The sequence below is a fragment of the Esox lucius genome, chromosome 19 (assembly GCF_011004845.1).
Source record: "Esox lucius isolate fEsoLuc1 chromosome 19, fEsoLuc1.pri, whole genome shotgun sequence".
Classification (NCBI taxonomy): domain Eukaryota; kingdom Metazoa; phylum Chordata; class Actinopteri; order Esociformes; family Esocidae; genus Esox; species Esox lucius.
Genome location: NC_047587.1, coordinates 26,170,041 through 26,196,775, shown reverse-complemented (window position 1 = coordinate 26,196,775; position 26,735 = coordinate 26,170,041). Strand labels below are relative to the sequence as shown.

Here is a 26,735-nt window from a genome sequence, read left to right as displayed (position 1 = left end):
CAACATTTTCCACCGACAGTCTGTACATACAGTATCAGCATTGATATCATATTACTACCGTTAGAATAGCACTGGCTCAGTTAGTACTCCATCTCTACTACTTAAAACCTCAATCTGTTTGTGTGATGGACTGTTTTATCACATACTATTGTGAAAAAAAAATAAAAGCAAGATTAACAAAATGTGGGTTTCTGGTTCTTGACTGGAACAGTTCAAGCGTTTGAAAACTGGTACTTTACCTAGCATGAAACCAACAAACTGTATTTACCTCAGCATCCCCCATAAACTAGACAAGACAGATGTAAGAGTCAGCAGCAGTGGAAAGAATGCAACACATCAAGCCTTAGCAGTCATTTTATTCCTCAACATGGAATGCACCACATGGAAGTCACAATGCATTTACAGGGAGTGACAATTAACTGCATTTCACAACTGACAAAGTCATGTCATTCATTGAAGTCATAATCATTTACTATATTATACTACATTTTAAAATAGAAGACAAACCATAAGACTATGTTACACAGCTAGTGGCACTGATGCTGAAGGAGCCCGCTGTCTGTCATGGCTACTGTAACAGGTGTGTTTCCAGCAGGACAGCCAGACACCACGTCCCCACAGTCAGGGAGGTTTAAAGACACAAACACAGGAACATGGAGAGACAAACAGGCCATGAACAGAAGAAATTTACCATTGAGGATTTCCATCATTAGTTAGTGGAAGAGAGGATGGATGGATTTCTACTATATACTACAGAAGGGGGGGGTCACATCGTCATAAACCTAGAAGTCATTCAACCACCAAGGCAGCAACCCCCCTCCACCACATATCTGGCAGGGAGCCATCAAACTGTGCATGGGGTCAAAACCATGACCCACGACGCCACATCTGCTCCTCAGACAGAACCATGGAGCTTCCCTTTCTAATCATTGGATGGGTGAATGTTCCTGTCTGGAACGTCCAGTTCAGAATCACTGAGAACCGATCTGGACTCTTCCAGTGGGGACGGTGGGGTTGGAGGCAGGAGTCTTTCCCACAGTCCTTCACCACACCCTGGCCTCCTCTCAGTTTTCACCCAGTTTAAGGCGAGCAAACTGGTTGGCCATCCGCAGCGCCTCCTCCATGCAGCTCGTGTTCCTGCCAGTGGCCTGAGCAGACATATCCTTGCCACCTCCCTTGCCGTCCATCAAAGGGCAGAGCTCCTGCACCCACTCACTGGCCTTTAGACCGCGGTTGGCTGTCTCCTGGTGGAAGGGGGGGGGGGGGTCAGCAGAAAGACAGGTTTGTTAGAAATCACTACTGCAATGTAATCCTAACTTAGAAAACCAACAGCTGATACTGGTCGAATAAAACATCCTACCTGGGGCACCTGGCATAAACAAATAATCTTTCCAGCGTCGTTGTCAACTGTGAAGAGCATAGCAGCGGTCTGGGGGGACTGGGTCTTCAGCAGTTTCAGAGACTCATTCAGAGCCTGGGCAGACAAACAAAGGGAGGGTATTGGTTAACACATGATGCCAACTGGACAGTGTGGGCTGCACGGTCGTGCTGTTATTCTCCATAGGGGTAGTCTTGACTGTAGAGGACAGACAGTGCTGTTGGTACCTTGGCAGAGGCTCCACTTTCCATCTCCATGACTACCAATGGCTGGTTAGGGTTGCTGTCAATCATCTCCCTGGTCTTTTCAAGAACCTGGGGGAGTCAGAGAGAACATGGCTGTGAAAACCAGCTGAACCACACACAGAAACACACTATGTATACAGCCCTAGAAAAAAATTTAGACCACTGCACCTTTTTCTTTCCTTTCCAAAAAAGTTGAAAAGGAACAGTGAGGAACAGAAGCGTTCAATTTGCTGTGATGTCTTAATTTTAACCCTTTTGAACAGTATGTGTAGAGTGTGTGGCACCCCTTTAACCTGTCAGAAGACCTCACCCACCCCATCCCAGCCATGTCTGGCACGTCTCACCCGTTTCTGGACATCAGCCTTGCTGGCACGGTCCAGGTCATCCATGGTCTTCTTCAGGCCTTTCAGAGCCTCCCTCATCTCATCCTTCTGCCACTGCGAGATCACCGCCATGCCCAGAGACTGCAACAACACACACAAACCAGGCTGAGTGATCGGACACACGGCCAGTTCCATGCGAAGCATGACACGTGCGGGGACAGCTCTCACCTCTGTCATGTCAGCAATCTCCTTCTGCACGTCCTTATTGGGGGCAGTCTGGGCTTTGACCTTCTCCCCCAGGGCAGACAGAGACTGTCTCAGAGCGTCAGCTTTCCTCTGGGCCTGAACACAGCATGTGGAGGAAATAGCTGCTAGTGAAACAGTAATGGCTAGCCGCTTGGTCACCCAGTCACCTTACCAAAAACCGGCGCTACAATACATTCTGCACCTCCGGCGTTTGTAGTATGTGGCCAGTACACACCAAGATTAAAGCCTGTTAATGATGTGGTCTGCCTGGATACTGGGTCAAGTACCACAAACCCCCACAGAGCCTTATCATCATTACTGACAGTCTGGAGGTGTAGAAATACATTTGTGGTATATGGTCTCATTTCACGGCTTTCAGAAAAACAGCATTCTGGGTTCCAGTTAGCCAATCTCTAATTCAGACATTCCCAACATCCATCCAGAGCTCTCTGACCTTCTGCGCTTCAGCTCCTGTCACGGCCACGATACGACGGATTCCCTTGGCGATGGCCTCCTCTGACACGATGACAAAAGGTGCGGCGTGGCTGGAGTTCCTCAGGTGCCTGTGGTGACCAACAGGCTGTAAGGAAATCCACCCGGCAACCCCACAGAAACAACTCTATGAAATAAAAGCGCCGGTCGTCTTTTGACACAGCTGGAACCGAGGTGAGACGTGTACTCACGTTCCTCCGCAGAACTCGATGGAGGTGAGTGATCCGGCGGCGCTGCTGGGGTCAGCGAGGAGGTCGGCCACGGGGATGCCGATAGACACGACACGCACCGGGTCAGGGTAGGTCTCGTCAAACACAGCGCGCAGGCCCTGGATGGCTTTAGCTGCTGCCAGGGGGGCATCCATGGCATAGACGGGCTGTGAGGAGACAGGAGGGGCGGAGGTTGTGACACCTCCACGGCAGGAACACACCCAGACACTTCCAGTGGTTGCGGACCACTCACCTTTGCCTCGCGTATCATAGTGCAGGCAATCTCCTCGGTGCGTTGCACCTCTGCTGTGCTCATAGCACCCTTGGCAGTGAAGTCAAAGCGTAGGCGGTCGGGAGCCACTAGAGAGCCTCGCTGGTCCGCCTCCCCCAGGACGCCCCGCAGGGCGAAGTTCAGGATGTGGGTGGCAGTGTGGTTACTCATGATGGGCCTCCGACGAGCCTGGGAGGGGGATGGAGATCGGACCAAATGTCATTCACTTAGGTCAGTATTCTCAAAACGGAGTGATTCAAATGAACTTGTGTTGTGCGTTACCTCGTCCACATGCAGGACGACACGATCTCCCACCTTCAGGGTGCCGTAAACTGTTCCTATATGAAGCACATATCCTCCCCGTACCTGCGTGTTCTTCACGGTGAACTCTGTCTTCTGCAGAACGGAGCAAAGAAAGTGGTGTGAAAACTACCATGAATGTCTACATCTTAAATGGCCGGTAGCCTGTTTTGCCAGTGTCCATAGATTTCCTGTCGTTTTTACATCGTCTCCAGAGTCGTTCTCCTTTAACATGTAGCCCTCGTCAAAACTCTGTCCTCCTTGCTCAGCGTAGAACGACGTCTGGTCCAGTAGAACCCCACACTCCTGCCCAGTGGTCACCTCATCCACAAAGGCTCTCTCTCTCCTCATGGCCAGCACTGTCCCCACAGCCTGCTCAAACTCTAGGAAAACCACAGAGACATAAAGACATGCAGGAAATGTCTCAAATACACCAATCCAAACCACTAGAAGTGTGTCTGTCTCACCGTATTTGCCACCGTCATCCGTTTTGTAATTGTACTTGGGGGTGTCATCAGTAGCAGCTATGTCCTTATTGCGAAGGTCCTCAATGGCATAGATGTCCAGCATGATGTGGTCAGCGTCCCCAGAGCCCTTTCCCTGGGACTTAATCTGAAAGGGAGGGACATGTAGGGACGGGCTTTACAACACACACCCAGTCTCTGTTCCATCGGTTAAAATCCTGGATCAATCATTCCAAAACATAACACCCCTTAATTAGACAGAACGCCAAACTCCATTGGTGGCTGCTCAAATGTGGAGAGGACCTTCCAGGAAGACTGCAGTGAAATAGCTTTTTCACACTAAGAACTGTTTCATCTAATCAGCAGAAGACATTCCTGTGTTGGTTTACCACAACCAGGATAAGAACCCAGCAATGCTTACATTGAATTTATTGATCCAGAGATGTATTTTCAGACTGGCAACCCTTCTTGGAATAATACCTGATGCTCATCATGACACAGATGTACAGACAGTGTGATTGAATGTGTTCTGCCCCTGGCTAGTCTGCATATCTGCCCTTCTTCTGGAGCCGACTGTAAACATGTCTATGGCTCATTGGCCTTTTTACAGTGATGTAAAAATATAATTAACAGGTTATAGATCAAACAACACAATTATCACGACACACGTTGCAATATATTTTTTTATGGCTTGTCCAGAGATTTTACCCACACACCACAAACAGCCTTCAAAGCACATGGATTGGGGTTATTTAAGCAACATGCCACTTAAGTTTATAGCCAACAATAAATAAAAAAATCCACTTGAAAACAAAAACACAATTCTTAATTTCATTCTATTGATGTAGACTGTAGGGTAATTTTATATTCCAACAACACAGTCCTAATCGATAGGGGAGCTTTGGGGGGGGGGGTCTGAAATGCACACCGCACCGATCAATTCCTAATCTGATAACTTCTTCCTGCAACAAGATTATATGCAATGGCCTAGTTCATCATTTCAGAAACAGCGTTTGAGAAATATCCAAAATTACATCCATAATGGCCCACTGGATAATGGAAAAACACTGTATAAAATGTGTCAGTGTAGCCCAGATAATGACCCAGTATCATAATGACCCATACAGGATATACTGACGTAAAGCAGGGGGTTCCATGCTATAATTTACATGCGGGCGCATCTCTGCTGTTAAACTTTATCTTCAACATTAGGAGTTTAAATGACGCAGAATCTGTTTATCTATTGATCAACACGCATTTTCAGAACATTTACACCTGGCAATAACATGCACTTCCTCTAATGAAAATACACATAGTTGGATTTGTCTGTCGAGGTCTGAGTACTGCTATTTGAATGAATTACAATACTATCTACAACACCATTTACCTGGGCAGCCTTCTTCTCCTCCTCAAAAGCGGCGACGTCCACCACCAGCCCCCTCTCCTCAGCGATGAGGGCGGTGAGGTCCAGGGGAAAGCCGTAGGTGTCGTACAGCAGCCAGGCTGTGTCACCTAAACACAGAGGGGAAGAGACATGGGGCTCAGAAACACGGTCTCCCTTTGATCACCACACACTCCCAGCGGGCCCTTGAACACCTACCAGGGATGGTCTTGCTGTCTCCCAGACTCTGGATCTTTCTGTCCAGGATGCGGCGCCCCCTGCTGAGCGTCTTGAGGAACTGCTCCTCCTCCTCATTGATGATATCCTTCACCATGTCGGGGTCTTTCTTCAGCTCAGGGAAGGCATTACCCTGGATGGAGGAAAGAGCAGAGGAACACAGGTAAGACAGAAAGACAGAGACTGGAGTGACAGATGCTGCAGAAATATGAAGAGCTGGGGTTTTTACCAGGGACTCTACCACGACATCAACGAGGGTGGCAAAGAAGCCTCTCTGGGCCCCCAGTTTCTCGTGAGAGTACCGGACAGCACGACGCAGGATCCTCCGTAACACATACCTGTACACAGAGGGAGACGAGGTTAACGCCTGGACATTACGCACTGCCAATGCTGATCACACAGAGGCAGAAAGACAGGCAGACTCACCCTCTCCCTGTGTTGTCTGGCCTGCCCCCATCAGACAGGGCGATGGTGATGGTCCGGGCGTGGTCCGCCAGGACACGGTAGGCCATGTCAATCCCATCCACGTCCTCAGCACCAACCTTCCCAGTGTAGTCCCTGGCTCCGGTGCCCTGAAACCCCCACAGGGCCACAGTCAGCCGGGCCAGACACACAAGCACCGACAGGTAGGGAGTGGTGGCAGGGCTTACCTTCTGGATGGCCTGGAAGTAGGGGATGAACAGGTCCGTGTCGTAGTTGGACATCTTATTCTGCAGCACAGACACCAGACGCTCCAGACCCATGCCAGTATCAATGCTCTTCTTCGGCAGGGGCTTCAGTTCCGTCTCCGACTCCCTGAGGACCACAGCCGGATGGGGAAAAGGGTGAAGGGAGAGCACAGCGCTTGTGTGTCCACATTTGCATTATAAGTCAATTACACAGGACTTGTGCTTAATGGAATTAGGTGGATGACTAAAGGGCTTTCCTGACACAAAGCGGCGGCAAGAATCCCTCATTCATTTTAAAAACGGGGCTAGGCAGGGGACGGAATTCAATCCCCGTGGGATGATCGACTCACTGCAGAGGTGGAGACCGTAGGATTGTGCTCCATTTGGGCCCACTCTGCTGTACCTCGGCATTCCACGTGAAGAAAACCCTTATTCTATTGTATTTTTATATTTTTCTTTTTTCTTTGTAAAGCACACTGAATTGCTTCTATGTATGAATTGTGCTACATAAATAAACTTGCTTGCATAAAGAATTCAATGTGGGAATCTCTGCATTACATTTATTATTTCCCACGAGTTACCTGTTGAACTGGATGAACACCAGGTTCCAGATCTCCAGCACGTTGGGGTCGTCCATGTTGACCAGGTGGGCAGCATCTCTCCCCCCAATGCGGTCAAAGTGGATCTCACTGCAGGGCCCACAGGGACCAGTGTCCCCCATCTCCCAGAAGTTGTCTTTCATACTACCGGGTAGAATACGAGCCTCGTCCATCCTGTCACCCAAAGAGGACACAGGTTAAACAAACGACATGGGGTGAGACAAAGTCCACTGTTATTGGTTCATACTAGCAGACAGTACATATTGAAAATACTGCAAAACCCAAATAATTGCAATATTATCGATTAGTACTCAAAGTATTGGGATAATATCATATTGGGAGGTCCCAGGCAAATTCCACACTTCGTACCAGGGGTGTCACTACAGATTCATCTCAAATCCAAGGATTTGTTTTTCTGTTTAAGCTCATTTACAAAATGCCTACACCAAAGACAATGAACAGTGCAAACTGCATTTCTATGGAATTTGATTAAAATGACTTGAACTAAGACAGATGTAATTACCATCACCCAAGTGAGGAGAAAAAAATCATTATTGTTCATCTGCCTGCAGAGCTGAATCTCAAAATCCAATCATGTAACTAACTTTAGTCTGAATCACTTTGTTTTAGTTTACCTGGTCCAGCTATGAGGAGTCTTTATGGTCCTAAAACATGAACTCTAACTGGTAAACTAACTGGTATAGCCTCTTGTGTTTATCTTGAACAAATCCTCTTTTGCCACTGGCAGTTTTAACAGTTAATTGGCCATTCGTGAATCACATTGATACAGTTAAATCTTACTAAGTTAACCTCCGCCGTTTTAACAGTGTATTAGCTGGTAGTCATAAGAATTGAGCAAGTGCTAGCAAGTCTGCAAAAGCTATTTCATTTCATGGCATTAGAAGGTATTTTTTGTTCATGGCATAACAACATGCTTTTTACTTTCAATCGTGAATTACATTAATACAATAACCGTCAATAAAGGTGAGAAAGGAGAGAATCGTGGAATCCACCAGAAATAATAAATAAATGTTGTTGCTCTCAATAGATTCGAACTAAGGTCTTCCACATGAGGCACTGTCCTTAACCACCACACCACAGCATTACACTTTCAGGAGTCGCTAGACTCCTTTGAGGATTGTTTTAAACTGACTAATGTTTCTTATTACTTTTACCTCAACCATAGCGTCTATTGCTTTCGCCTCTAGCCATTTGAACAGCTTTTTAGCCAGTACTAGACTTACTAGTATCTACTAACTTCCTAGGAATTTAGCAATTGCTAGTGAGACTGAAGATGAACGTTTCCATTTAGAAACAGTAGCAATGTAACCGTGTACAGTTTCGGTTAAGGCTAACGTAACTACTGTGTGTAGGCAGCAAATGTGTTTGTCCATCCTGACCCAAAACACATGCACCGATGCGTACTTCGAAAATCCACCACAGACAGTCGTAATATAACCGTAAACTGGCAGCAAAGTTTTCGTCTATACGGAAAAATTCATAATGCGTACTTGGCTTCGCCTGGGAGGAGATACGAACTCGGGGACCTATAGTTTGCAGGTCTGCTTCTCTAACCACCACGCTATTTAACCAGGGGTACTCAGTCAGTCAGAGACATTCGCTCTTACTGACAGTCTGGCAAAAATGCTAATTTACTTTGGCAGTTTTGCATTAATGATATAATATATTTTTTTAAATGCTATTTAGAAGGCACAATGATTTCTTTCCATAGTGAGTGCTTGTTTTCTCATTTGAATAGAAGTTGAGCTGAATGTCAGCAAACAGGAAATGGCCAAGGGATTTTGCTTGCTCATGTCTGCTATTTTTGTTTGCGGAGGGATGATCACATGTATTGGTGATCAGCTCAGGAGGAGGAGGGTGACGCTTTTCCATTAGACCAATAGAAATTCAGCATTTTAGAACGCACCCAAAATCATTTCTGTTGAATAAATGTTGTGAAACACTCAGCCCTCCATTACTGCTGATATATTATATTTTCAGACATTATAATGCAAAAATGCTCCTTTAACAGAAACACCCTAAATTTGATCTCTATCAAAGGCCAATTCTAGTGGATAACATTTGGGAACCCCAAACCAAAGTATAAAGGCCTCCTTAATGTATCACTCAGGGATAGCCATATTACGTCTGATACATTCAGATATACTCCTGAAGGGCACTTACCCAAGGTCCAACCAGATCTGTTTGCACTCCAGGTCTGGCTCCAGCCCAGCTTCTTCATGACCTCCAAAGTAGGTCACGTATAGACGCTCGATGGGAATCCCAAACTCCTTAGTCAGTAGCTCCAAGGCCATCGTACAGGCAAGGTGCTACGGAGAGAGGTGTCAGCAGGAAAGGAAATGAAGGGGGAAAAAGCACCTCATCTTCACAAACACATTCACATATAGGTGTTAGGGCTAGATTCCACTAGTCCCATCATTAACACGTGATTACCAACTACTGCAGTTTCCTAGCTTTGGTTTGGTGATAAAAATTTGGAGATGTCACATCATCGAGTAGCTGCTCGAGTCATCATTGTTCAGAAAATACCTATCCTTACATCCTACCTGTGTTTGAAGTTCAAAGTGAGAACATGAAGAAATAGAACACAAAATAGGAAAATCATTAGCATGTCTCATCAGCATAACAGAGGTGTAGATTGACACCCCACTGAGTTTTGCTAACGCAACTCGGAGCATCCAATGGCAATGTCTGCATGGGGGTATAACGCTTAAACCACCACCAAAAGCAAAACAATGAAATGACTATACAGTTCTCAGTTATCATGAGTTAAGGCAAATCTTATTAAAGTCTTGTTCCCATAAAAACATACGTCCTATTCATGCAATCTCAATCCACTACTGGTCGGAAAAGAGTAAATTTTGTAGTGCATGGAATGAAAGCCGGTCACATCAGGGATCACATTAATTGTTGGAGACAGCAAAAAATATATAACCTCTGCATTAAACAGTGGAAATGTATTGTTTTAGAACATACAACAGCCAGGGAGTTCTAAAAACATCCCCTCAGACGAAATGGGTGGGCAGGTCTGCCCCACTTACCTTGAAGTAGTCACCAAAGGACCAGGAGCCCAGCATCTCAAAGAAGGTGTGGTGGTACACGTCCTTGCCCACATCGTCCAGGTCGTTGTGCTTGCCGCCGGCACGGATGCACTTCTGTGTGTTGGCAGCACGTTTCAGCCTTGCCATGGGGTGGGAGGGGTCAATGGTGTTTAGGAAAATAGGCTTGAACTGGGCGTTGTCAGCGTGGTGAGAGAGGGAAGACAAGAAGCATAACAGATATAATTGGGATGTGTAAAAGCTGCACTTCAAGGTGCACAGGACTGTGAAACATATAGCCAACAACGGTCTTGAGTTTCTGCATCGCCGAGGGACATACTCAATAGATTTCAAAATGAGCTCACTTATTATCACCAAAATGAAAGCTGTACAGCAGGGCTGTCAATCTGCTCCTGGAGAGGTACTGTCCTGTAGGTTGCCTCCAACCCTCGTGTCACTGTAGCGTACCTGATTCATGCCTGCGTTGGCAAAGAGCAGCGTGGGGTCGTCCAGCGGAATGGTGGCGGACGAGTGGACATACTGGTGTTCATGGCGACGGAAGAAGTCAATGAATTTCTCCCGGATCTGAGCAGCAGTCAGCGATGAGTCCATTCTGAAAGGGCTCTAGTTAAGAACAAACACACACATTGCTCATGAGAGTATGGGAAGCCAGGTGTGGATACTGAACGAAATAAGCTTAAGTTTGAATTGAATTGTTTTGGATTTGTGCGTCCTTGGCAAACCACTAAACAATATTTTGCCAGAAAAAAAAAGGAAACTGAAACATTCTGATTCAAATAAAAAGAAAATTACAAAAACATCCAAATTCATGAAACATTAATGACCCAGCATAGTCCCTTCCTGAATTCCTTCCAAAAGCACGTCTTCGTAAACACTTATGGACAGTTTGGATTTATTCAGTTAATGGTTCATCACAGAAATCTTAGTTCCATTTCAAAGTTAAGAACCACTGTGCCGGTAATAACCGGCAATATTGTCAAAATGTCTCTGATTAACAAACTGAATTGTACATGAGGTGTTGTTCTACTGTAGTACAGTTGTATGTAAGAGGTGATTGCAAACTAGCCTTTGTTTACCACAACCCGACTATACAATTGCTTGTCTACAAGTGACGTTTTCATTTAACATGTTATTTTGATACATGTAATTACTATTTATATCTAATTTTGCTACCCAAGTTTATTCAATGTAACCTCTTACTGCTCAAAATGACATTTGATACACGAGTTACTATAGGTATTGCATCAGCCAGTTACTGTTGACAGTGGTCATGAATTTAGCACTTATCAAGCAAGGAGATTCACACAATATATTTTACCATCCAATGACCTGGAAGCAGTTAGCATACCTGCTTCATCAGGAACAGAATGACCGATTTACTTTTGGTTACTGGTCCAATGCTCAAATCACTAGGCTAACTTAACAGCCCACCATTACTTGATTTCTTCCTATCTCCATTGACCATCCTTGAGATGCCTGTAGAACACTTGCACATTGCATGTCAGAGCAAAAACCAAGCCATGAAGTCCAACTCTCTGGAGACCTCCAAAATAGAATTGTGTCGAAGCACAGATCTGGGAAAGTTATAAAGAACATGGCTAAAGTATTGCAAAAACACAGGAGAACAGTGGGCTCCATCATTGTGAAATAGGAGAAAATTTGAAGCACAAATACTTGCAGGTTTACAAATGCACCCCATTCAGCTTGAAAGCAGTGAGACTCAAAGCTGTGATCGCTGCTAAAGGCGTTTTTACAAAGTCAGGACCACAGAGACCACAGAGATACTATTCAAAATGAAAACAATGATTCACAAATTGGAGAGGCAAACTATGTTTGTACAAACACCGTTTTTGCCAACTTATTGCTAGACTAAAACCAAGACAAAATCAAGCCAAGACCAAGCCGGCCCAGAGCCGTATAAATCTGGACCATTGTTGCGGCTGAGGGGGGAGCGGGACCAACAGAAGATGGAGTGAGGATAGGAGAGGTCCGATTAGTACTGCCACATGACACGCTTAATATTCATTTGTGAGCTGTAGTCACTAGACACCCATGCACTCAATCTCTTATTTCTTGTAAGGTGTATATGCCTACAGAGAAAGTATTCTGTAAGGAAGTCACAAAAGTATATTTGTAGAGAACATGGTAGAGCCCCTGTACGCTCTCTGACAACATCAATTAATATTCAATAGGCAACATTTTTAATCAATAGCTCATCTCCACATTACCACTTGATTTTATAATAATGTTTGAGGAAGTACTGCCCAGCATACGTGAAAGGGAGTGTACTTAATACAGGACCCTGGCCCAATGTGACAAAGGAATACCACTTTTTGGTGCTTCAACAACAAAATTGCAATGGCGGTATTGAAACAGAGATGGCAAAGCCACAACAAATTGTCAAAATTAGGAACTGAAAGGATGTGTTTCACTATAACATCTGGTTTCCAAAAAATATGTTTCATTAAAGGTTAATCTTTATCAGTGCAGATCTAGTTCATGAATTGCATTGGTAGAAGCAGATGGTATAGTGATTTGCCAGAAAAGTAGCCTAAACAAACATTCAATATTCCACCATAGGATTTCCCGGTAGATTTTTTTTTACCACCTTAGAACAACTTTAAACTCCTCAAAATGCTTATACTGATCAACCTGTTGTACAATTTAGCCCTAAGGCATGAAGGGACTGTGGTACATGAGCTATTCTTAGGTACAAACATATTGGCTATATACAAAAAATCCTGAAATGCCCTAAAGCTCTTTTAAACCAGTTAAACAAGGCAATTAATCATGTAAAACGTCACGTCCCCACAGGGCAGTCGCTAACGTGGGGAAGGCTGGATAAGATTCATGAGGCCCGTAGTTTGAAAGATAAGATTCAGAGGGGCCACTGATCACAATAATGTAATCCATAAGTGAGAGGGCCCAGGCATATGTTTTCAGGGGGCCCCATGTACTGCCCTGCATACCCATGGTACAGTGCCTTCTTTCTAAGCTATCAGCCAATCACAGTTCAGACACCTGGTGGTTTGAATCCAAAATGCTGATTGGCTGAGGTGTACGAAACTGTTGTATATAATGGATTTGACATCACATTACATTTTAACTAGTTTATAAGAGCAATAAGGCATCTCAGGGGTTTGTGATATATGGCGAATATACCACGGCTAAGAGCTGTGTCAGCCTTTACTGTGGACATCAATCTCTACTTTCTATCCCCTGAAAGACAAACAGGAATATTAGCCGGTAAAGTATGTACAAGGTAACTACAGTACATGTAAATATACCTTTCTCAGACGAGAATGTTCCAGAATGACTTCCATACAATCATCACAGGGGGTAACAGTCGGCATTCTATACAGGTCAAAGTAAACTATAACTGACAATACTCAAAACTACTGGTGTAGTCAGCCCCCAGTGGGGGCTTCTCCATCTCCACGCAAATTCGTTGTCAAAGCATTACAGACAGAAAGTGCAGCTAAGCGAACAGGATTCGTTTCTGAATTGTTAGCTCGGCATAACTTACTAACTGACCTGTTAATTACCGTAGTCAGTTAGATAATGATGATACATTTGAAACTACGCTGATAACACCATGGTATAGGTACGTCTGGAATTATACAACGGTATCTTTAAATATATTGGCATTCAATTAAATCCGTTTACGCCAGTTCAGTAGCGCTAGTAGTAACAGCAGAAGCCAGCTACTCTACTGACTGTAGCTAACTAACCGGCTAACCACAATCAAATCGGGCAATCTGTAAAACGTCAGCTGTATTCAACATTGGATGGTTTTATGCGTAGCGTACATGCATTCTCTGTTTATAAAGTAAAAATGTACTTTAGTTAATTGTTTAATACTCACACAAGTTAATCGTTCTTATATTTTTCTGTCAATCCTCGCACAGACTCCCCACGCTGGTGCAGTCAAAGGGAAACGCAGTGCACTGTACCCGCCTATGCACAGGCACTATTGGCTGGACAGCATAGCCTCGTCATTTAATCTCAGTTTTTATTGCTTATGCTTCACTGTCAATCATTGCTAAACCGGCGACATCGCGCGAACTGGCTGATGCAATGAAAAAGAAATAGTAGCTTATGTGCTGTGCAATATGTCACATACATTATAGTTAGATTATGATATATCATAATAGTAGATAATCTGTTGTGGAGCCAATCTATGGTCAGTCACATTGTGTGCATGTTCGGTCATGTTTATGACATCCATAAATGTTATAAACATGGCCATGTTATAAGGCCATAAATGTGGATATTTTAGCATTTCGTAAAAAATTATCTCCGTCTGCATTTGATATACTATAATTGCAATTTCATTTACTCATCCCATTGTCTATTTTTAATCTATGATTATATTTGTGCGTGCGTTATTGAAGGAACTGCAAGTTGTAAACGATGTTGCTGGGGGACATATTTGATGTTGAGCACACTACGCCATGTGATCATTTCCTCCAAAAGTCCCTAAATAGAGAATATTTCAACAAACATTGCACGAGGTCGGAGATTAAAACAACTTTTAGAATACGTCCCAACCATGCCGGTTGATACAAAAAGGGTACGTGGTCCGGAGGTCTCTCAAAGTCCATCTCTCTTTCTGTGTAAAACCGCAGCAAATAAGTCATTTACTCAGAAAGACGCAAGGGTAGATGGTAGGCAACGTGGTCAAGTGGATGTCCGATCCGTTTTTGTTCGATGTGGGTTGATCAGTCAAGCCAAAGGTTCAGCCTACATTGAAGCCGGGAATACGAAACTCATCTGCTGTGTTTACGGACCGAGAGAGATGGAGCGCAAGGATGAGACCGATATGAAATCCGGTAGACTCATGACTGACATGAGATTTGCACCTTTCTCTTGTCGAGAGAGGGGTTCGTGGATTCAAGGTAGCGATGAAAAGGATTTGTCGCTGATGCTGTTAGAGAGCCTGAGACCAGGAGTGTGTTTACACAAGTACCCTCGCTCTCAGATTGAAGTGAATGTGATGGTCCTAGAAAACGACGGCTCCGTTTTGGCACATGCAGTCACCTGTGCGTCTATGGCGCTTGCGGACGCGGGCATTGAGATGTACGATCTTGTTCTTGGATGTTCAATCCGTCAAGAAAGTGCCACATACCTCATCGACCCAACCTATCTGGAGGAAAATGGATGCAACTTGGCATCTGGATCTGGGGATAATTTCGGTAGCCTAACGGTTGCATTTCTGCCTAGTTTGAACCAGATTTCTGGACTGCAGTCGGATGGCGAGATGGGTGAGGACATCCTGACTGGGGGTGTGCGCACTTGCATTGAAGGGTGCTTCAAACTGTACCCTGTCATTCAGCAAGCTCTAACCAAGGCTGTGCGAAGAAAAGCACCACCATCAGAAAACTGATCGACTGTAGTGTTTCATTATGTCAGGCTTCATAGATTTGATTAATGCTTTTGTAAAAATATGACATTTCTCATTTTACTGTTTGTTTTGACAGAATTACTTCATACATACACTTATAAAGAAATCATTTATTAAAAATGTACGCTCAGACATGTTGGTGTGAATATGAAATGATTAAGAACAAAGGTACAGCGTTGCACAATATGTGCTTCTAAATAGTTTGCAATATAATGTAGATATGAGTCCCTTACATTTGTAATTAGATGAACAGACAGTGAGTCTGAACTTTTAACAATTGTTTTGGATTTAGGGGCACATCTTTGTCCAATCTTAGCTCATTTGGGCAAGGTAATGGTCCCTTAATACGGTCATAAAAAGTTAAGAAAGACATTATATTACAACACATTTTCACATAGCATTTACAGGGTTATGTTTTATATAAAAAAAAATACACATGTTGAATACAAAGTTTACTTGTTTCGCACTATAACAGTAGCCATGCCCTTAACATCCTTGAGTCTATCTGCATCAAAATCTACCAACAGCTTTCTCAGGCCAGCACGCGTTGGCTTAAAGGACAACTTGACTTTCACCTCTTGACCTGGGCCAATGTCACCTCTGCAGAAGAAAGACAAATTATTTCACCACAACCATATTTCTCTTAACTTAGCAAATAATGTAATTGAAGGGTTCAGATCTCAATCTTTTCACATTCAGTCATTGACATTCAGTTGAGGTCTGCTGGATTTTAAATATGATGTGCTGCTATGACATAGCATGTGTGAAATGTTATAACCTAATGTTAAAACCTCATGTTTTATTTTTAAGCAACATGAGATGATTGGCCAAAATGTGAGGGTTATGATATTTCTGTGGTTCTTTTTTAGCAAAACCATCTGAATCATGGTTTAATAACAAATTGGGAGCCTGAACCATTCAAGGAATGTTACGTTTACCCCAGCCACCCATTCATAACAGGTACAGAAATTGTCCTGTGTTTAATCTGAGTGCTAATGTTAGCCCTGCCAACAACTTTTGGAGGTGAGGTATGTGTGGTAACATTTGTCCTGTGGTTTTGAAGCTATGTTGACATTGGCTGGTGATGAGGAAGGTATGTCTGGCTCTCTCTTTGTGTTTAATAGGTGAAGTGAGAGAAAAACTGAGCTTGTTCTTTTTACGCAAGTAATGTGGTCAGACTTAGTCCAGCTGAGGAATTTACTGAGGCACCCAATAGTTCCCTGAACTGTCGTCCTTTCTGAAATCATCTCCTGCTGCGCAGTCTTCAGGAAATTTAAAGGCAGACATCTTTGTTTTAGAATAAAATGGTATTAGGAAAAAAGGGATCACGGTCTATGTATAGTAGATTATTGTCCGCATGCTCTTATTCCTGGAACAGTGTTCCCTGCATGTAATGGATCGTTGATCTGCTCTCTCAAATACAACACATTCAGAGATACTTACGGTGCTTGAATCTCCCGTGCTGACGTCAGCCCCGCCCCCTCTGCAGTGAACACTCCCCCTCTTAGCGTGATGGGCAGTGGGTTAGTGAAGCTGATGTGAGCAATCAATTTCCGAGATACAACTGCATCTCCCACCACCTGGAGCAGGGAAATGGTGAGTGCAGGCGTCATCAGAAGGGATGCTTCTCCGTATCAATTTTCAAAATTGTTGCTCTGCCAGTCATTTCAGATGGTACCTTGACATGAAGCTGGGGCATGCTCAGTGAAATGTTGACCTCCTGCAGGATGGCGCTTTGCTGGCCGCTGGGCTGGACCAGTGCTGTGACCCTGATGACGTTATGCTCAGACACACATGCTCCGTAGTGGTCATAGTGTAGACGCAGGACCTCCTTATGAGCTGAGAATAACATAAGAGGACAATGAATGTCGGTCATAGTCACACGCTTTCCATCTTATCGTGTACTTGGTTCCTAGAAACACAAGAACACCGGCGAGGTTAGTACAGAAAGTGCTGGAAACGCCATGATCAGCTTTAAAAAGCATTTGACTGTGCGATGGCCTACCTTTCTGGGCAGGCACCGTAAGACTGGCGGTCTTCCTCTGGCACTCCCCTCGGTGGAGGCTGTTGTAGGTGACGGCGTTGGATGTCACAGTGAGCTGGGCCACGGTGTCTTCACCACCCACGTTGTGCACCTCCACTATCACGTCAAAGTCTGTTCCCAAGATGGCCTGCGCATGTTTGATCTTCAGCTCCAGCTGTCCTTTCCCTGCCTTCAGCTGAGACACCCGGCGGCCTGCCTTCTCAAACACCTCACGCTCCTTCACTGAACCTGGTTCCAAACAAGGAAGTCATACTGTCACATGAACCGTGTGGTGCGGATTGTGTCATAGAGCTGAATAGACATCTGGACTGGAATGACATCTATATTTCAGCAATGAGCCACAAGGGGGTGTTGTATTTGACCAATGCAACATGGCATCGGAGTGCTTGGATTCAGTGTTTTACCATGGAAAATCGAAAATGCACCACAAACCTTAAAGGTGCCTTATTGTTATTATGAATCTGTTAACAGCGAAATTAGAACAGTAAAAGGTCATGTGATGTCAAACCTGTGGTGTGAAAACCACCTGCTTTTTAATTCACATTTAATTCACCCTGAATGAGACACTTGTAACCAGTCACTTTTAACCAGTTTATAATAGCAATAAGTAACCTCAGGGGTTTCCCAAGGCAAAATAAAGAAGTACTTAAGTGTATTATTTTTTAACCACTGACGTTTTACCTGTGTACACTGAATAGTTAAGTACTATTTTAATAGTAATAGGTGGACTTAAGTGTAATGAAATTGACCCAGATATTTCATAATTCCGTTACATATTTCATTCACCTCTAACCATCTCCATGGTGTGTATATAGTCCTCTAACCATCTCCATGGTGTGTATAGTCCTTTAACCATTTACATGGTGTGTATATAATCATTTAACCATGTCCAAGGAGTGTGTATATAGTCCTCTAACCATATCCATGGTGTTTGTACATGTAGTGGGTCATGGATGATACTGTAGTCATTTTTGTCTGTTCCCATCTGGTCCAGTATTTATGCAGGTGTGAGTAATTGTGCTTCAAGGAAGAAGCTGAATACCTTCAGGGTATTTGTAATGTTTAGTGATGTCCTCTCTGTAGTCTCCATACACACTCTTGGTGCTGATGTTTCGGCCAACCGTCTTCTGGTTGAGGGAAACTTGAGAGCGTTGGCCATCTGGGTAGACGATCCAGGTGACCAGGTCTGCGTTAACCTCAGAGAACACGAACGGTGCATCGTACTTAATCCCTACATCACCGTCCCTCACTGCCTTCACTGGACAGGGCCCACAACAGTACACTCCTAGGAGACCAGGTGGAGATGGAGGAGTTATTTGAAGTGCACAACGATGAGACGATAAGAAGATCATCAACAAATGTATACAAGTATAATAGTCTTATAGGAGCTTCTCCTCAGCGGGACAGAGACTGGTACCGTCACTCCTTTCCTGCGGGGTGGGGTCCAGAGCCTGCCATCCACCGTAGCCTTCAGGAAGATCCTCTCGATCCATCCAGGACTCCACCCAACAGTGGTAGTTCCTACAAACGTACAGCACTGATGTGAGGGAAACCACCACGGGGTCCGCCTGAAAAATACCTCAAGGGACAAATGGAGTGTAGGTTTGGAAGTCTACCAGATCATGTCCTTCCTTCCCTCGGACACACTCTCCAGCTGATTGTCATACAGGTAGTCCACACACAGGTTGCCGTCGGTGTCGTGGGCAGAGGAGTAGTTGGTAACAGGGCGAGTGGGTACGCCCAGACAGCGGAGAACTGCGATGAGGACGACAGGAAGGAAGTCCATCAGAAAACACCGGCTGGCACTCCAGCACTCCAGAGCCAAATGGAAGAGCTGAAAACATTACAAGGGTGTCGGGGCCTGTGTCAGTGTGCTGTGGGTTCCTCACTTGTGCAGGCAACACCTGAGAAGACCCAGCACTGTCCGTAGCGCACCCTCTGAGCTCCGGCCTCGCTCCAGCGCCGGAGGATGGGCACACTGCCAGTCCACCGTGTGGGCGGCACGCCGTCGTCATACTTCCCGTCCCAGCGGCCTGACACCACGCCACGATCATCGTTGGCGTTCACCTGCACACGTGTAGAGGAGGTCAATTAATTCTCTGAGATTGTTATTCCCTAGCGGTAGAAATAATGAAGCTAGCGGTGAACCATACCATTGCGGTGATTGTTCGGCTCACATACACTGGGTCTGCTCGATTGGCTGTGTCCATCTCTGGGTTTTTCAGGGCAGAGGGTGAGTTGTCCAGGATTTCAAAACAGATGTCCACCACATCTTGTTCAAACTATGAAAAAGGACAAGGGATTACATACCCATTAAATGAACTCATACTAACCACAAACCAGTGTAAAAATACAAAAAGTTGTTTTCGGTTTACTGTGACAATGTATTTTTCTCTTCCCTACATGGAGATATTTAGCCATCTTAATTTCAGTGTTACAGTCTCTCTCACTCTCTGAGATGAGACAAACCCTTGTTTGTGTGGGTGGACTTTTCACACATCCAGGGTAGAAATGCCTTACATCCAACAAATAAATTCCTGTAGCCAGCTGGAGCACAGTGTCTTGAATGCCACCAAACTGTGACAAATCACACAGGCCAACATCAAGCTATCCGACTCAACAGCAATCCCCAGCTGCCAGCATGCACCCACATCCCTGTGTTTGTCTTCCATAAAACCCCTCAGTCAGAACTGAGAGTCATTCAGACTGCACATCACTGAGTTCTGGTTCTCAGCGGATTGGTTGGTTGATAATGTGATCATTTATATATCCATTCTGTCAGGTGGGTTTTCGGTTTGTTCTTCAGAGGTGTACGGTTTTCTACCTGTCCGAAGTTCCAGGGCAGTGAGGAGATCTGGTTCCAGGAGCCCTGGTAAAGGATGCCATTTTCATTCAGGATGTACTCCTCTAGTAGCTCCTCATCAGGGAGGTACACAGAGTCAGCTGGAAAGGAGAAAAATAGATACCTAGTGTTAGAAAGCATGTGCGGCATAATATCCCTTATTTTAGGGATATTATATTACCCCACCGAAAACCTTTTAATCAGCAAAGTCTTCCCCAATTTTTAAATGTATCTGTCCCAACTTTTTGGCCTGTGAACCCATTGAAAAATGTGTGGCCCCTTATATTCATCAACCAATATTTATTTTTAATATTTTTAATAATATTCAATTCTGAAGGATGTGTCAATTGAAATTTTGTATAAAGTTATTGTGAAGTTATCAAAAAAAGATTCAGGCTGTAATTGTATTATTTTCTGTGTTGAAATATACTTTTCTCACAGAGTAATTTAGTGCCTAGTCTTGAACATTCTGTTTGAAGGCAAAGAGAAGCTTTGTAAAGGGACTACAGATGTTCCTGGGAAATTCTACTACACCATTTGGGGCCCCCTGGGAACATAGGGCTGAGGGAAAATATCCCCTCTGATAAACAACAGAAGCCAAGTCCCCCGACCTGCTCACAGTCATTAATACCTGTGACACGTACCTGAGCCGTATTGGTTCACCTCAGCAAGGTAACTATGTCAAGGGATTCTACTGCTTTGTGCGTGTTTGTGCTGGAGCTCACCTTTGCACCAGGGATTGAAGAGCAGGTAGAATGTCTCTAGTGTGGTCTGTTCCAGGATGTGTCCATCAGGGGAGAGGAGCAGCACAGTCATGCTGTAGAGTCCCACAGGGGCATCTGCTGGGCTGTGGACCGTCAACAGAACCTCACTCTGAGCCCCCTGCTGACGGAACCACCACTTATCATGAACAGCACGGGTCTCCAGCACCTTCACCACCACCTGACCTTCCTTACCTAAACACCAAACACACACATGTAGACCTTTTTTTCATGCCGTTTTATTAAACATAGCTGAACCTGCTCCCACTGTTTAATTATATAGACAATAAAGCTGACTGAAGAGGACAGCTGTCGTTCTTGAGATGTTCACCTACCCAGGTGCAGGACCATGGCTAGTTTGTTTTCAGGGTTTAGGGGTGTGGAGCACTGTAAGGCGAGGGAGAAGGGCTGTCCCCTACGGACAAGCAGCCTTTCTAGGTCCATCTCCTCTGTACGATGGGTGTGGTTGTTCACCTGGCAGCGCAGGTCAATCCCCATGAATATGCCTGGAACACAATGTAAGGGAAAAAGTTTGTCAATGGTAAGAAAAACATACTGTATCACAATATAGACAGTATATATGCACATATGTTTTAGTGATTTAAAAATATATATTTTAATAAGATATTGGACAGTTTTCTGGCTTGATTAGCTACCCCTAGTTTGCAATCAATTGAATGGGACTCCTTAAAGAATACAAATTGACCAGGCTTATATCTTGAGGGTGTGTCTTATACTGAGTACGGTACTATGCTTATCCCTTATTGTATTATAAAATCAACAACCCCTCTGCCTCTGTGCAACTGGCTTTTGAACTGCCTCAACACTCAGTTAGCAATGGAACACATCCTCTTAGTCCTGCTACTGCCAGAACACTCATCTTCTTTTTGCTTGTTATTAAAGCATCTTTGAGATTTACTTTGAATGAAAAGAGCTACAAAAAATAAAGACATTGTTAATATTGTGATTACGTTTATTGTTATACATACAGTACCACTTACCGTTTTGGCCAGCCATTTTCCACTCTTTGGGAATAAATTGTCAGTGAATCCTCACTTTTCTGTAGTGCTCCCAGAGTTTATGGTAAGACTCTTCTTTTTTCACACAGTCCTGAAGTGGACTCACGTTCTAGCCTTGTCTCTACCAGGATCCTGTATTTATACTGGGAAAGACTGGCCCCATCCCAGTGCTTCAACACACGCTAAAACACACCTCCCATTTACTCAGAACGTCCACAATGGAAATAGGTTTTTGGGCTTGTGTAAATCGTTTTTGTTATGTGTATATTTTTTCAGGTGTGACATGATTCATTTATTTTAAAATAAAAAAAAGAATCCTGCCTGACCTCATACTTGTAGAAGATCCAGAAAACAGTGCAATACAAATGCAATACAAAAAAACGAATATAGATTATACTCTCTTTGTATACTGTTTTTTATTATACAACCTTAAATAACAGAGTAATGAAACTGAGTGTGGAGGGGTGTGTTTGTGGAGATATGAGACACAAAAGGATTACAATGTGAGACATTTTTTTTCACCATGGCAGCATGACCCCATGCTACAATGTGTGAAATATTTTGTTAATTCTCATTAACTATAAATAAGAAATGACCCCTCTGGTATTGTCTGAGAGGAAAGTGGACAGGACAATAACCTCTCAAATCACTTTGATGGCATCAGATTCTCACTGTGCTGTGACATTATTTGGGTGGTGCTTGCTTTTGCTGACACACAGAAGTCCCTCTGTCCTGCTGACTGACACAGGGGGCAAACAACCCATGGATTTTTCTGCCTCACCCAACAGAGAGACAGAAGCATGTTAGACACTAACCTGCAGAATGTTGTGAAAGTCAGGTTTCGGGAAAATGAGGTGTCCAGAGTGACTTCCTCCTCTTAACATCCAGTTGATGATGATTTCGATAGGTGCCCAGTATGACTACACTCTGTGACTCTATTCTAGGAAGCTCATGGCGGATATATTAACAATCTGACAGGATACAAAGGTCAGGTCTGGGGTATAGTGATGACATAGCCAGAGGTATCAACCAGGTTTTCACCCTCAAAAGTATGTTCCCTTCATTTCCAAGCTTAAATACAATATACACTTATTTTCAGTGTTCTTGAGATGGATTGATATATATATATATATATATATATATATATATATATAATATAAAATACATACAGGGCTCCTACTATATATATACATTGAAGGCAATGTGATGGTCTGGGGGAGCTTTGGTTGTGGTGATGTGGGAGAGTTGTAAAGGGTAAATGGTATCTTGATGAAGGAAGGCTATCACTCCATTTTGCAACGCCATGCCATACCCTGTGGACGGCGCTTGACTGGAGCCAATTTCCTCTTATAACAGGAGAATGACCCAAAGCACAGCTCCAAACTATGCAAAAACTATTTAGGGAAGAAGTAGTCACCTGGAATTCTGCCTATAATGGAGTGGCCAGCACAGTCACTGGATCTCAACCCTATGGGAGAAGCTTGACCGTGTGGTGTGTAAGAAATGCCCATCAAGCCAATCCAACTTGTGGGAGGTGATTCAGGAAGCATGGGGTGAAATCTCTTCCTATTATCTCAACAAATTGACAACTAGCCTCTGCAAGGCTGTAATTGCTGCAAATGGAGGATTCTTAGATGAAAGACAAGTTTTAAAGTTTGCATTCTGTTTTTATTTACATTTTACGCAGCGTCCCAAATTTTTTGGAAACAGGGTTGTGCATAATGGATTTCATAAATCATCATGGTGTCATTTCATTATCATTTTATAAAGGATGGTGTTGATGTCTCTTTCCTATATCTGAGACGTAATAATTTTTAAAGTACTTTATTTTTTAGTATGTTCCTATTTTCATGCTTTATCAGTAAGTGAATCACTGCTTTGAAAAATAACCTGCCTTCCTTCAAACAGCTCCTCTGAAGCTTGTGTTCATCACAGACAAAATTCAACCATCACTGTATTCCTAATCCACGAATGTAACTGAAGTAGTCATTCATTTGTTGTGACATTCGATTTTGTAAGAAGCCACATTTTTGAGAAAAGTCAAGGATGTCCCATTGTAAAATTCAGATTAGGGAACATGGGACTCTGACTGTAAAAATAATTTATACTGATTTAAACTTGACCCCAGTCGATTACCATTAAAGTAAATTTGGATATGCTCCATGTGGTGTTTTTCCACTGATTATTAGTGACCATTGTCCTATCGTCAGATGAAAGAAAATAATAGCAGATGATGGTTTAGCTCCAGCTCTATAATCAACAACTTAATTGTTAATTTGGACATTAAAGAAATCTGTCTCAAAGCTGTGAAATAAGGGGAATGATTATAGACAACTGTACACAAATACCATTACAAATAAAAGCTGAGAATGAGAATCAATACTTCAACATTCACTTAAAAAACCGTTTTATTTATCTTCGCCTTCATAGTTTAGGCTGTACATCTGCACCCACTTCGAAAAATGTATGAATGATCCTTGTCACGTTCTCAGCGTGTCAGTCTTTCAATATGAGAGCAAAATAAACTAATGTTGCTTGTCAAATTTAAAAAATGTCGGTGTTTTCAATAGAGTCATAACAGCGTCACTACAACCGGTCACAAACAAGCTTCGTAAACAATCGTGGCATATCTACACACATTTTTATTTGGTTGCATGAAAAATAAACATGTTCACATACATACCTCTGCCTTACGAAGCGTTTCGCATGAACCTTCGGTAAAATATTACTAATCTTAGCAAATCAGAACTCTTGCTCAAAAAACATTGTCAGAAGTGGGATTCGAACCCACGCCTCCAGGGGAGACTGCGACCTGAACGCAGCGCCTTAGACCGCTCGGCCATCCTGACACACATCCGTAAAGAAATACACGATAGTATTTGTCTCTCACACATCGAAAATATTGTGGTCAGAGTCATATGACAGTGAATACGAAAATATGTAAAGATGAAGTACCTAAAGCCGTAGCATAATACTGTAACGACCTGACTAGTGCTACAATATGTAATTCTTGACTAACGTTACCACGTGTACACGGACGCGTTCTCCAATTGATTAGAGCTTTAACTTGATGATGCTCAACTGTCCTCTGTCAGGATTATTATTGATTTATTAATTATTCAAACACCCTAGAAACGAATGGCTAATTATGTTCAATTCACATTGTACAATTCTTTCTTTGAATTTGAAAATAATAATTAATAGATACAATGATATTATCAGGCCCGGCGGCAGGATGAAATGACTTAAGGAGCATTTTTTATAATGTTGATCCAAACTTTGCTTAGTTTAATTGGTTGCATACACATTATGATATATTTTGTAATGGTTCTACCAAATGCTTGTGTATCTGCCCCTACACAATGCTATTGTTGAAATGAGTTTCTCAAACATAAAATATTTTAAGAGGTTCACTCAAGTACAGTCATTATTACAAATACAACACGTTGTCTGTGTGTGATCTTAACTCAGGCAGTAATAACACTATTAGCAGGCCTTTAGGTGTAACATTATGAACCATTTAACATGGCTAGAAACAGCATGGGACTGGGTTCTTATTCATTTCTATTGAGGCAGCAGGGAAAACAGAATGTGTGTGCATGCATCCCTCAACAGATACTTATAAAGGTTAGAATTGTACAGATGAAAAATCAGTATACTTAAAGTGTATGTTTTGGAACCACTTATCTTGTACTTTAGTACACTAAAAATTATTAAAATAATATTAAAATATGAATATGGATACTTATGTGTGTTGAAATGGACCCATTAGTGTCAGGTCCTGGCTGGGAGCCTCTAAGCATCTCTATGTGCTTGGAGGCCACAGTCAGGGCCTGACTGCAGAGGTGCCGCTTGGCGTGTCTGAGCGCTTAAGTTTAATTATCCCCAATTGGAGGCAGCTTCTCCCTATTGCTTCTGATTGGGGATTCTATTTAAGTTACCCTTTTTTTCCCCTTTAGTTTGGTCAGACAGTGTTTGTGTTGAAAGCATCCGTTTGCAGTAATTCTCTCCTTTTGTTAGTTTTGTTCAAGATTTCAAGATAATTAATGGAATGACTACCTTTCTTTGCTCTGTGCCTCATGTCCTTTCCCTCAACTGTTGGAGTTAGTTAAAATGGACCCACTTATTTCCTTCTTTAGCAAACTGAAAATATACCACTAATGTTTTTCAAATATATTATATATTTGAAATAGATTGAGTATATTTCAAGCATAAATAGCTGTAATTTTATTAGCCCAAATTAATATTTGGAGAAACCACTAGGCTTGATTAGAAAGAATAATGTAAGTTAAAAGTAAATTTCCTTACATCAATTTGATTAATTCTCATTGAATTAATTAACTATATTTCTTCAAGCACACTTGTGTTTGCAGTGAACACTTTGATCACACATCACATATCATGATCAGTTAAAAGGTTTAAGACTGTCAAAGAAAACATAGAATATAATGAGATTGAGACATATATGACAATTTTTGTTTTGTTTATTTTATTTGACCTTTTATTTAACCAAGTTAGCCACATTGAGATTAAAAATCTATTTTCCAAGTGGGACCAGGCCAAAGTAGCAGCACACAAAAGTTACAGCTCATAAACATAAATTACCACCGTTCCTAGTTAAGATTAAGATTCAAAGCATTTACAGCACCCCATTTCAGTACCTATCATAAATTTGATTTTGGTCTTAAAATCAATCATAGTTACTAGATAATCTAATTTTAAAATATTTTCTAGTTCATTCCAGGTGGAAGGTGCACAGCACTGGAATGCTT

The 26,735-nt window shown here is 43.0% G+C and overlaps 3 protein-coding genes and 1 non-coding gene across 4 annotated transcripts; 1 reads left to right on the top strand and 3 right to left on the bottom strand.

Annotated features, from left to right (window-relative positions):
- Positions 1-336: 336 nt before the first annotated feature.
- aars1 (alanyl-tRNA synthetase 1) lies at positions 337-13,869 on the bottom strand. Its single transcript, XM_010883996.5, has 21 exons — positions 13,759-13,869; positions 10,341-10,496; positions 9,876-10,064; positions 8,998-9,143; positions 6,796-6,987; positions 6,197-6,341; positions 5,973-6,118; positions 5,776-5,884; positions 5,529-5,679; positions 5,316-5,440; positions 3,932-4,076; positions 3,669-3,847; positions 3,447-3,560; positions 3,147-3,353; positions 2,876-3,060; positions 2,647-2,755; positions 2,175-2,288; positions 1,968-2,087; positions 1,606-1,692; positions 1,361-1,474; positions 337-1,244 (listed from the first exon to the last, which is right to left on the bottom strand). The coding sequence occupies exons 2-21, from the start codon at positions 10,482-10,484 to the stop codon at positions 1,065-1,067; spliced, it is 2,901 nt and encodes a 966-aa protein (XP_010882298.2). The 5' UTR covers positions 10,485-10,496; positions 13,759-13,869; the 3' UTR covers positions 337-1,064.
- A 473-nt stretch (positions 13,870-14,342) lies between these two features.
- On the top strand, positions 14,343-15,428 carry exosc6 (exosome component 6). Its single transcript, NM_001310967.1, is given in 1 exon segment — positions 14,343-15,428. A coding segment is annotated over 1 exon segment (834 nt). The 5' UTR covers positions 14,343-14,445; the 3' UTR covers positions 15,280-15,428.
- On the bottom strand, positions 15,393-22,051 carry tgm2l (transglutaminase 2, like). Its single transcript, XM_020040449.2, has 13 exons — positions 21,946-22,051; positions 21,280-21,450; positions 20,909-21,139; positions 20,166-20,284; positions 19,495-19,623; positions 19,231-19,408; positions 18,958-19,096; positions 18,759-18,862; positions 18,384-18,626; positions 17,303-17,569; positions 16,976-17,136; positions 16,741-16,877; positions 15,393-15,897 (listed from the first exon to the last, which is right to left on the bottom strand). Exons 1-13 carry the CDS (start codon positions 21,959-21,961, stop codon positions 15,750-15,752), a joined length of 2,043 nt encoding a protein of 680 aa, XP_019896008.2. The 5' UTR covers positions 21,962-22,051; the 3' UTR covers positions 15,393-15,749.
- A 2,678-nt stretch (positions 22,052-24,729) lies between these two features.
- trnal-cag lies at positions 24,730-24,812 on the bottom strand. Its single transcript has one exon. It is a non-coding gene; the product is annotated as a tRNA-Leu (tRNA).
- Positions 24,813-26,735: the final 1,923 nt, after the last annotated feature.

What these genes read in the sequence shown, in the direction of transcription:
- tgm2l (XM_020040449.2), bottom strand. An exon ending in ACATTACAAATACCCTGAAG is followed by an intron (nt 17,570 to 18,383) that starts GTATTCAGCTTC and finishes GTTTGGAACCAG; the next exon opens with GTTCAGTGAAGGAGCGTGAG. An exon ending in TGCCCCAGCTTCATGTCAAG is followed by an intron (nt 16,878 to 16,975) that starts GTACCATCTGAA and finishes TCCCTGCTCCAG; the next exon opens with GTGGTGGGAGATGCAGTTGT.
- aars1 (XM_010883996.5), bottom strand. Translation starts at nt 10,484, where the DNA reads ATGGACTCATCGCTGACTGCTGCTCAGATCCGGGAGAAATTCATTGAC. An exon ending in ACTTCCAGGCCATCCAGAAG is followed by an intron (nt 6,119 to 6,196) that starts GTAAGCCCTGCC and finishes TGGGGGTTTCAG; the next exon opens with GGCACCGGAGCCAGGGACTA. An exon ending in AGATTGCTGACATGACAGAG is followed by an intron (nt 2,088 to 2,174) that starts GTGAGAGCTGTC and finishes GTGTTGTTGCAG; the next exon opens with TCTCTGGGCATGGCGGTGAT.